Source organism: Dama dama, chromosome 13 (genome assembly GCF_033118175.1).
Source record: "Dama dama isolate Ldn47 chromosome 13, ASM3311817v1, whole genome shotgun sequence".
Lineage (NCBI taxonomy): Eukaryota > Metazoa > Chordata > Mammalia > Artiodactyla > Cervidae > Dama > Dama dama.
Genome location: NC_083693.1, coordinates 38,822,101 through 38,833,293, shown reverse-complemented (window position 1 = coordinate 38,833,293; position 11,193 = coordinate 38,822,101). Strand labels below are relative to the sequence as shown.

The window sequence follows — 11,193 nt, the reverse complement described above, 5'->3', positions numbered from 1 at the left end:
GGTTAGGAAAGGTTGATCCCTTTACTCCTTGAAATCTCCCCACGAGCACCTCACCTCTTGAGGTTAAGCACTGCCTTCCCACTTTTGGCACCAACTTTATTTCAGTGCTTGTGTCCTTGAGAGGAGACATACCTGTGCCCCAGATCCTAAGGAGCCCCACCAAGAGCTGATGTTGGATGAAAATCGTCTTCACATCCCTCATATAAGAGTCATTCCAGTGAACGTTTGTATCAGGCATGGGTCTAGGTCCATGGTGACCAGTCACATAGGGATGGCCAGCAGATTCCCACTGGCTGGCTCCAGAAACCGCCCAGCAGCGCCCAGGCTGAGCCCAGGCAGCTGGCCAGGTTTCGGCCTGCGTTAGGAGGGGTCTGAGAGCCACCCCTAAAGATCACCACTGGCTAGAGGCAGAGCACAGATGAGGGTGACCTGGTCATATAGGGAGGCCAGCAAGCACCCACTGGCTGACTCCAGAAACCACCCAGCGGTGCCCAGGCTGGCTGACTGTGCAGCCTCAGGCAGGTTGCTGCTGTCTCTGGGTCTCTGTTCCCCGCCCCCCACCCCACCCACTCATCTGCAGCAAAAGGGTCAGACCAGGGTCTGCCCAGCTTGCATTATGAGGCCCGCATGAAGGTGGGGGCGGAGAGAGGCAGAGGGCATGGCCCCCAGGAGCCCAGCTGCCTCAGGGGCAGAACCATCCCCTCTGAGGCTGGCACTTTGCTGCTACTTCTCACCCCCACCCCCACCCCCCACCCCTGGGTTAGTGGTACCCCCACCCCCATTTGATAGGGCCACAGTGAGGGGGACTGGTTTTGGTCTCCGGAGCAACTGGACGACATCACTCAGTTAAGAAAACGCCAGCCGTGCCACAGGGCCTGCCCCGTGCTCAGTAAGTGTTCAGTGGTGGGAGGCCAGCTCCATCAATCGTCCAGGACCCCCCCACCCCAGCCTGCTCATCTTGGACGGTGGGGGTGCTCACCCCTGCCTTTGGCCGGTCCCCCCTCCTCTCAGGCCTTATCTTCCTCTTGATGGGTGGGAGACCCTGGGGTAGGGAGTGGGACTCAGTCCTGAGCGGCTGGTGACTGGAAGGTCCCCTCCCACCCTGTCGCTGGTGGGCACCGAGGCTGCCTCAGAGCCTGGTTCCAGAGCAGGCTGGTTGGGTTTGAGGATCCAAGGGGTGCTTTCAAGCAAGCTGAGATCTTCCCAATAACCCCTGGCGTGGCCCCAGGCCCGGGAAACCCGCTGGTGGGCCGCCGGAAACCAGGCCTCCTCAGGGTTTGTGCTTCTTGTCTGTGAAGAAGAGCCTCCGGAGCTTGTCAGGCTGCAAGGAAGGACAGGATGCTGGAGCATGGGTCCCTGGACAGGGCGGGGAAAGCCAGGCTCAGAGGTCCCTCCGCAGGGACTGGGAGCTGGGGCCCAAGGCCAGAGAAAGGCCAGGTCGGAATGCAAATGGCTAGTTGCTCCACAGTCCCTCACGGTGCCAGAAACTCCCTCCAGCCCTCTGGTTTGGATGAAGGACTCGCTCTCTCTCACCGCCCTTCCTTCACTGGGTCTCCGGGGGTCCCCACCCCAGCCCTCTCTGCCTCAGCCACACCCTAGGTAGGATGGGGGGTGGGGTGTATGTGGTGCCTTTAGGACCCAGAAGGACTTTGCAGCCAGAGGAGGAGCAGACGTGGGATGTTGCTTACGTAGTTCTTAGAAGGACTGTCCACAGGCAGGATCTGCGGTCCTGGGAGTCAGGACCTCAGAGGCTGTCTTGAACCAGGGGAGTTCCCTGTCCTGGGGTGTGTGGGTACAACCCTGCCCTGAGGGAGGAGCTGGCAGAGCTTCTGGTGAAGGCCTTTCATCTGGGAGTTCAGGGTTTTACTGTTCAGGCCGGGAGAGGAGGTCTGCACATGCTGGAGATCTGAGGCTGCCGCCTTGAGGAGGGGGCTCGCCTGGCTCATCGGCTCCAGGTACGGGCAAGTACACTGGGGTGAACCCTCAGGAGGGTTCCTCTGCCTCCCTGGGAACTCTGACCCCCTCCCTCCATCCTCCTGGTCTTTGCTTCCTCCTTTCTCCTTTCTTAGTCAGAAGCCCCCAGGAATAACAGTTATCCATTGACAGCTGTCTCTGGGCTGTATCCTGAGCACACAGGAATGGCTAGCATCATCTCCTGGGCAGCCACCCCTGGACACAGCACAGGACAAGCCCATTTTACAGATGAGGAGATGGAGATAGATCCTGGGTATATGCTAAATAAGAATACAGGATGTCCAGCTAAATTTGAACTTCAGATAAATAAGGAATAATTGCAGTATTGGTAACTATGCTAAAAAACATTACTCATTGTTTATCTGAAATTCAGATTAACTGGGTGTGTTGTATTTTATCTTGCTGAATCTGGTGATCTTAGTTGCATGGGAAACTATTTTGCCCAAAGCCACATGGGTAGGGAGTGCCTGAGCCATGGAAAGGGACAAGGCAAGTCAAACCTGGAGCCAGGGTCCTTGTCCACCTCTCTGAGGCTCTGGGTCCTGCCACAGAGAAAGACTTGAGAAGGGCCTGAAAGTTCCCATCTTACATCCAAATCTAACCTCTGCCTCTCCCACCATCTCCAAGCAGAAGTCAGGGCTGGGAAGTTCTGGGTATGGTGCTGGGTATGGTGTGGCCCTGTCTAAGGGCCACAGGTTCCCTCCTTCACCAGCAGCTCCCTGAGGGCTGGCGGCCACCCCGCCACTCCCTAGAGCCCACCTTGTGTGTCCGTCCGGCCTCCTTGCTCCTGGCTGCTTGGATCTGTGTGTCCGTCCAGCCTCCTTGCTCCTGGCTGCTTGCTCCTGGGATTTGTTCATAGGTGTGTCTGGGTTCTGGGAGCTCCGGGACCCCCGAGATCCTTTCATAACCACAGTCCGTGAACCCTGAAAGCTTGCTGTATGTAGGGCTCATCCCAGGATAGGGGGTCCTGGCCGGGCCCCCACAGCAGACTGCAATCTGCTCATAGGCACTGCCGCCTTCTTGACATGGCACATCCCTGGCATCCTCTGGGAGGTCTTCTGTCCAGATGGACTCATAAGTGTCTGCACAACTGCTCTCGGAGCAGGGCTGGGCCCCACGGCTCAGATTTGGAGACCCGTGGCTCCAGGTAGCCCCTGAGGATCCCGAGGCCTCAGAACTGGAGGGCAGGAGGAGGCCCCAAGAAGTGGGAGACACCCTAGGACCCTGGTCTGGGCTCACCCCAGAGAGGGCAGGTCCTGGGCCATCGGGCTTATTCTGGCTTCCGTCTGACAGTCTCCTTGGGGCCTCCTTGCCTGGAGAGCAGGCCTGGCTGCCACTTGGAACTGGCCCTTGCCAGCCAGGTACGTCTGTGCCCAGGCCTAGCCGTGCCTGGTTCATCTTCCTCAGGTCTGCGTAGATGGTGTCAGTGGAGCCTCCAAAAGAGTTGCTCAGAAGGGACGCTCTTCTCTCTGGGAGAGGGGGCGCCTTGACAGGGGCCTGGAGAGAGGGACAGAACTGCTGGAAGGTTACCCTGCCACCAGGCTGTCCTCAGTTAAAGTGAAGCTCACTCAGAGAAGCCAAGGCCCCTGGCCTTGGGCTCACTTACCTGACTGTTATGTGCAGGGGTTGGTGGACATTTGGGGTCCCTGCCAGCTTCGTGTTCTAGGACCCCTGAGTATGGTCCTTACATTGGCATTCAAGGTCAGGGGCCGTGAGCTCTACCTCCCACCGGAGATCATCCTGTCCTGCTCCTCTCTCCCTTGCCCCCCAGAGAGACCCCTGCATTCACCCACTTACTGCTCCCTTCCCCTTCAGAATGGGCCACCCTCAAGTCCATCAATTGTGTTTTTACTCAACAAATATTTAGTAAGAACTGTGTAGACACTGTCCCAGGTGTCAAGGGCTCCATAATGAGCAAGACCACCTCTTGGGGGTTTACATTCTAACCTGGAGATGGGCAACACACTACTGTTTTTGCTCAATGTGGTTGAGGTAATACATGATATAATAGCATGCATGCTCATTCGCTCAGTCATGTCTCACTCTCTGCAACCCTATGGGCTGTAGTCCGCCAGGCTCCTCTGCCTATCAGGTTTTTCCAGCAAGAATACTGGAGTGGGGTGCCATATCCTTCTCCAGAGGATCTTCCTGACCCAGGGATCGAACCCGCATCTCTTGTGTCTCCTGCATTGGCAGGCGGACTCTTTACCACTGTGCCACCTGCGAAGCACCCCCATATAATACTGTATCACAAGATAATATACTGTCAGTTCATGATCAGTACTATGAAGAACAAAGCTGAGGCATGGGATAGGGACAATGGCAGGTGGGAGAGGGGATATTTTCCATAGTTTAGGTGGTCCTTTCTGAGGAGAGGGCATTTAAGCAGAGAATGGCATGCAGTGAGAGGAGTAGCCATGTGGCTATCTGGTGGGAAGAGTATTCCAGGCAGTGGGTCAGCAAGTGCAAAGGCCCCGAGGTGGGAACAAGGCTGGTGTGTTCAAGGAAGATCCAAAGGCCAGTGAGGTTAGAGAAAAGTGAAGAAGGAAGAGAGGTAGCAGGGCACCTGAGGAGGCTCTTGTGAACCCTGGGGAAGCTTTCAGATTTTAAACAAGAGGAGAAGCCCTCAACATTCTGTGATCTGATCTACATTTTAAAAAAAGTCTTCTCTGTGAGTCCCTCCTGCAAAGGTGCTATGGAGAATAAAGTACTGACTCACAGGCACCCCACTCTATAGTTTACAAAGGGATTTTTTTCAGACATTTTATATCCATTCCTTCATTCGAGCCTCACTGGAACCTCAGGATTGATAAACAGAGACTCAGAGAGGTTATGGGACTTGACTAAAGTCACTCAGCCAGAAAGGCCAAGCCAAGGATTGAACCAAATCCAGCTAGCAGAGGCAGGCATGGGTGAACCAGTGGGTGATTCCAAACTGGGCTGCTCCTCTCCCAGAGGGCCTGGCAGTCAGCCTCCGCAGCCTGAGGGGCTGGCTGGGGAGGCCACTCCAGGCCTGACTGTGGGCGTGACACCCACATTCCTGGTCTAGCAACCCTGACCCTCAGTGGCCCAGAATCCTCCTTACCTCCTTGCTTTCTTCCTCGGAGAGATTCCGGGGACTTGCCTCCAGAGAGGCAGGGGGGCTGCTGGCCTTCTCTGGTGGGTATTCCAGGCTAGGATTAGTTTGATGCAGGCCCAGGGTGATGGCGTCATAGAGATCATTGTCCTCCATCTGGGTGGTGGAGACACAGCAGGTGTGTGGTCATACACCCCTGGCTGGCCTCTAGCCTCCTGCCAGACTGCTGGCCAGAGCCGGAAACATTCCCACCAGGTCCCAGACCTCAGCTACAACGCTGTCTCCTCCCAGGACCCTGCACTGAGTGCCCGTGGGTGGCAGAAAATAGAGAAGGCAAAGAAAGGCATGTGGTCCAGTGGGACACCCCTGGCCTGGGCACTCTGCCCCATCCCCCACCCCCACCCCAAGGAAGAGGGGTACCTACCCGGGGGCAGGCAGCAGACAGGGACTCCCCGAAGGGCTCAAACTGCGCCTCCTGGTAATGGCGCACGAGTTCTGCCAGGGTGCCATGGCTCTGGGTGTCCCCTGAGATGAGGTAGCGCCGGTTTCGGAGCTGGTTGATGACAAAGTGCCGGCAGCGGTCACTGCCCCTGCAACACAAGGACAACTGGCAGCTCTGCCTTGGCCCAGGGCCGGAGCTGACCCGGGGCCACGCTGCCCTCTGGGGCCTTGAGGTGCTCCTCTGGAAAGTAGGACTTGACATCCAACAAGCCCAGCCTTGCTGGTGATGGGGAGCTAGGGAGTGGTGTTCCAACCCTCCCCGCCACCTCCCCCTCCATCGCCCCCACCCCGCTTCCCCTGCAGCATCAGTCAGGGAGGAAAGGGCAGGTTAAGTGAGGCACTCAGCTCGGGGCTCGGATGCAAAATGTAAAGGGGTGACACAGATTCAGCAATCAGGACAACTAGTTACGCAGTATTTTAGAAAGTCAAAATTAATAACAAAATATCCATGATGAGTAAAACTTCTGTCTTAAAGATGAGGTCCGACCCCACACTTGCACACCTTGGCCTCACTCCTCTTACCTGAATTCCAGCCAGATGGAAAAGATGGAATTACAGCTCCCATCTCCCCCAGCCTATAAAGTCCCACCCTCTTCATTTTCCTTTTTTATGGAAGAGTATTGGGCTTCCCTGGTGGCTCAGTGGTAAAGAATCTGCCTGCCAATGCAGGAGACTGCAGGTTCAATCCCTGGGTGGGGAAGATCCCCCAGAGGAGGAAACAGCAACCCACTCCAGTATTCTTGCCTGGGAAATCCCACAGAGAGAGGAGCCTAGCGGGGTTGCATGGGGTCCCAAAAATGGGCTCACAAAGAGGCAGACACGACTTAGTAACTAAACAATAAGGGTAAACACAGTGAAGGGCACACATCCTAAGTGTGCCACTCAATGAATTTCCCATGTAACCACCACCTCGAGGAAAACACAATATTTCCAGTTCCCCAGAAGACTGTCTTATGGCCCCTTCCAAAGTAGTCATCACCCTGACCCCCATCGTCACAGATCAGTTTTGCTCATTATGGAAATTTGCATAAATAGAATCATATTTTTTTCATGTCCATGTAGAATTAGCTTCTTCCCCGCCCCCCCCCCCCCCCCACTGATAGGTAGTATTCCATTTAATTTAAATATCCACAATGTATCCATTCTGCTGATGGACATTTAGATGATTTCCACATCTGGGCTGCTATAAATGAAGCTACTCTGAACATTTTTGTACATGGCTTTTTGCTGAATATATGTATTCACTACTATTGAGAATATCCCAGGATGGAGAGTTGGTGGGCCTGGGATACACTTATGCTTAGCTTTAGTAGAGTATGCCAAATTGTTTTCTAAAATCATTGCCAAGAATGAGAGTTACAGTTGCTCTGTGTCTTCACAAACTGTTTAGTAGCCTCTGTCTTTCTACTGTAACCAGCAGTTCATTGTGGTTTTAGTTTCTATTTCCCTGATCACTAAAGCTGCTGAACTGTCCTTTTTAGACTCTCTTTTACGAAGTGCCTCTATTTTGCCTGTGTTGTCTTTGTCTTACTGATTTGCAGGAGTTCTTCATATATTCTTGATATGAATCCTTTATTAGGTGTATGTATTACTATACAAAACCTCTCCGGCACTGTGGCTTGTCCTTTTATTCACAGAATGGTATCTTTTGATTAATAAGACTTCTCAATTTTAAGAAACTCAATTTGTTAAGCTTCTCTGTCAGTACTTTGGGGTCTTGTTTAAGAAATCTTTGCCTACCACAAAATCATGAAAAATGTTTCCCATGTTTTCCTAAGTGTATTGTTTTGCTGTTCTCACTTGAATCTATGATCCATCTAGAATTATTTAAATTTTGTGTATGAAGTGAGGTGGGGGTCATTTTTTTCCATTTAGATATCCAATTACTCCCACACCACTTATTGAAAAGACCAGCCTTCCCCCATCCCTCACCCCTGAACTACAGTGGACATTTGTTGCAAATCAGGTAAACCAAATGTGGACATTTGTTGCAAATCAGGTAAACCATGTGGGGGTCCGTTTCTGGATTCCTTGATCTATTTGTGTATCTGCGAGGAACCCCGCTTTTATCTCTTTAATGAGTTGGTGTTCCACCCAAGATCATGTTTGAATAATAATAATTTTAAAAAAGCCCTGATGCTGAAAAGACATTGAAAACTGCTGAGTCTGTATATTTCTAAATGCTGAGGACTGTATCAGGGACACAGAATAACAATAACTATTTTAATAACGAGTAACAGTTATTTATTTACTATGTTCTGGACACTGTACTAGCACTTTTAAAGTTCTAAACTCATTAAACCCATTCAACAATTCTATGAAGTAAATACTCCAATATTACCATTTTACAGATGAGGAAACATAGGTTCAGAGAGGCAGAGTAACTTGCTCAAGGTCAGGATTTGAACTGGGACAGTCAGAACAGATGATAATTTTGAATCTGAATCTGAGACCTTTGAGAGTTTCCCTGGAGCCCCAGCCTACCTCCCTCCCTAACTGGGGGTTGGTGGCAGGGGGAACTTCTTTCTTTTTCTGCCTTCCCCCTTGCAACCTACTCTAGGGTCAGGCTCTGACATCACCACCTCTGACTTTATCCTGGCTATCTTGTCTCCTCGTCTCTAGGACCATTGCCTTACACTAGTCTAGATTTCATCATCGAGCCCAGACCTCACCCCTCTGTGGTCCCCACTGCCCCCACACCTCCAGTATCTGTCTTGAGTCCTTCTTCCATAGGCTGCCTGCAGGTTCCTTGCAAAACCTAAGTCTGACCCGATGACCCTTCATTGTCTACGGACATAGCCCGGCATCCAAGGCTATCCTGAACTGCCCCCTGCCCTCCTCTCCAGGCACTGCTCCACTGGGACCATGCATCCTTCTGCACCCAGCAACTCGTGGGCTCCCCAACACCTTGGTCTGCCTTGTCTCTCTTCTTTTGCACAGGCAGTTTAACTTACTGGAAATGCCTTCCTAACCCCCAATCACACCTCCTTTCCTGCCCAGCAAGTTGCTTTCTTCCTTCTATCCTGGACTCAAAGTTCACCTCTGTGAACCTTCCCCAGTCTTCCATCAGGAGGAGGTTCTCCCCTGCCCGCCCCTCTGACTCACCCCCTTGAAGGCAGAGGCTTCTCCTAGTATATGGCCAGCACTGCTCAGAATGCCTGATGGACATGGTTGGATGAGTGAGGGAGTCAGGGAGTAAGGGCCTGGGGAAATCCCAGCAGTGTGGGCTGGTGAAGACTCGGAGCTTATCTGCAAGGCTGGCTTGTGGGAGCTGGAGCCTGCCTGCCTGCCCTTGGCAGAGGGCTTCCTCTCTTACCTGTAGGACAAGATGTAGCCGGTGGCCCGGTCACTGAGGCGGATGAGGAAGGAGCCAAGAGCTTTGTCCCTGAGCAGCTGCTCTGTCTTCCTGGGCAGAGGACATGCCATTAGCCAGGGCTGGGTCCCCACAACAGCAGCAGGAGTAGCCCCAAAGTCAGACCCGCCTCAGGGTCCCTGCCAGCCATGCCCCAGGCCCAGAGCAGAGACCTCCAGACCTTTACAGAGAACTCCCTCAGAACTTCGGCTGGTCCTGTGGCCTGTCTGGGCTCAGTAAAGCAAATTCAAGACTCAGTCTGGTGCTGGGTTGGAGTCCTGAAGTCACGTACATTGCCCCACTTACAGCTTCACCAGTAGGCACAATAGCCACTGCCCCTTTCCACCTGAATGGCCCTATAGCAAGAAGGAATCCATATAGTGGGAGATGTTCAGTTTTGTGGAGCCTTGCCTCAGGATTGCTGTGTATAGCCACATGGACAATTGCTGCACAGTTGTGCAGGATGTATACTGCGCAAGAGTTTCTGCAGGGAGAAGGTGCTATTATATCTGGAGCCTGACCATGTGAGCAACTCTTAGGTTCTCATCTCCCTCCCTTGCACATCCCCTTCAACCCCAGGCAACTATGGATACTGCTAAATAATGCCAAGTATTCTGGAGGCATGGTGGAAAATTCCAGCTGTCTTCTGGTTTGGCAGTACATAGACCAAATAGTTCCTCACCCACTTATTCACCAAATACTGAGTGCCTGCCCTATGCAGGATTAACTACAGATTTTCCAGAGTTCAGTACTAAATGAAAACCTGGAGCCTCTCAGTTAAAAAGTAAGAATTTCAACATGGGGACTGCAGTGTACTCGGCCAAGAATAGGGCCCTTCTGAGCAAAGGGCCCCATGTTATAAAACGAGTTGATGCCAGCGAAGCTGGCCCTGGTTCAGTGCTAAGTGCTGGGCCGGGAGGAGCCAACGGCTGGCCACATTTGTCATTCCTTCAGCAAGTGATTGGAGATCCACCCCAATCAGAAAGCCAGCCCCCACCTTTTGGCCTTTATTCCTAGAGTAACTGTATATCCAGGGTTGCCTGGGACAGTACCCACTTAAAACAGGTCTCCTAGTAAATTCTCCACTTACTAATAGTGTTCTGGTTTGGATGATAAATGAAACAGCACCCCTAGTAATTCATCAAGGTATTCAGAACTAGTCTGAATGCATTCTGATCCAGCCTGCCGCCCCCCGCTTCCCGCCCTGCCTCTGCTTTTCTGGCAACCCGGCAGCCCCAGCAAACTTATAGCAGGGGGCCAAGGCCTTCACCCACCTTGCCCACGGAAGCAGTCGTCAGAGAACTTGGTGCTCCTAAGTCTGCTTCCCCACCCACCGCCTCCTGGGGTCCCTGCCTCCCCTACGGAGAAGGCCGGGGCCAATCTGGTCCCAGATCATTTTTTCGGCCCTGAGGGGCTATCGGTCACGCTGGGCGTGTGGACAGGGACAGCCTTACTTGCGGGTGATGAATCCGTGGAACCAGGGGGGCAGGGCTCCGTTCTGCAGAATGAGGGGGGCTTGCGTCTCCATGAACCAGCTCAGGGCCAGCTCCTGCAGCTCAGCCAGGGCTTGTCTGTCCCCAGCCCCCTCGGGCCCCCTGCCCAGGCTGAGGTGCCTGAGGTGGGCCTCCATTCTGGCAAGCACTGAGGTGGAAGCAGAGCCCAGACCACCCGCACGCCTCTATATCTGTGTGCGCCTGATGGACTGACGGCTCATTTGCCTGAGTCCATGCCCTCTGCAACCGCCCACGGCACACAGGAGCCCCATTGTCAGCTCTGACAATGTGTGGGCTGGTCCCCCTCTCTGATGCTCCGAGGCGGGGCACCTTGGCTGGCTGGAGGCGCTGGAGAGGGTCACATTAGCAGCTAGACAGGCCCGGGGTGGGGGGGTATCCCTGACTTCCTGGCTTGCAGATGAGGCGCACACCGGGTTTGGCCCCTTCCCCCAACCTCCGGTCTTTGTCTCGGCTAAAGACCAGACTCTGGCTAAAGGCCAGGCACTGCCGCTCTTAGCAAAGTGGTGAATTTAAATTCTACTTATCCTTCCTTCATGGAGGCCACTTGCATTTTGGTGAGGTTCCGTGCTGGTGAATTCCTCCTTCTACTCAAACTTTACTGCCTACTGTGTGCTACATACTTGTGGGCCCTGGGAATAAAGCAGTAATCCAAAGAGCATTTTGACTTGTGGCACATATATTCTAGTGGAAGGAGACAGGCAATAGACAAATACATATGTAGAATATGGTGTCAACTATAATAAGCACTCCAAAAAGAGAGGAAGAAGATGAATGGG

General features: G+C 53.1%; 1 protein-coding gene across 2 annotated transcripts; it reads right to left on the bottom strand.

Annotated features, from left to right (window-relative positions):
• Window positions 1–7: 7 nt before the first annotated feature.
• On the bottom strand, window positions 8–10,591 carry SH2D7 (SH2 domain containing 7). Of its 2 annotated transcripts, none has more exons than XM_061158893.1 (6): window positions 10,358–10,591; window positions 8,868–8,957; window positions 5,475–5,640; window positions 5,060–5,206; window positions 2,734–3,489; window positions 8–1,321 (listed from the first exon to the last, which is right to left on the bottom strand). In XM_061158893.1, exons 1-6 carry the CDS (start codon window positions 10,531–10,533, stop codon window positions 1,271–1,273), a joined length of 1,386 nt encoding a protein of 461 aa, XP_061014876.1. In that variant the 5' UTR covers window positions 10,534–10,591; the 3' UTR covers window positions 8–1,270. The 2 variants fall into 2 exon arrangements, with proteins under 2 accessions (XP_061014876.1, XP_061014877.1); XM_061158894.1 differs by having other exon boundaries at window positions 10–1,321; window positions 2,734–3,471.
• Between the last annotated feature and the right edge of the window lie 602 nt (window positions 10,592–11,193).

Bases quoted from the DNA above. Each gene is read 5' to 3' on its own strand.
- SH2D7 (XM_061158893.1), bottom strand. From the start codon at position 10,533: ATGGAGGCCCACCTCAGGCACCTCAGCCTGGGCAGGGGGCCCGAGGGG. The intron at 5,207-5,474 runs GTAGGTACCCCT...TCCACCACCCAG, and splicing joins TGTCTGCTGCCTGCCCCCGG to ATGGAGGACAATGATCTCTA. The intron at 3,490-5,059 runs GTAAGGAGGATT...ACCTTCCAGCAG, and splicing joins CCGAGGAAGAAAGCAAGGAG to TTCTGTCCCTCTCTCCAGGC.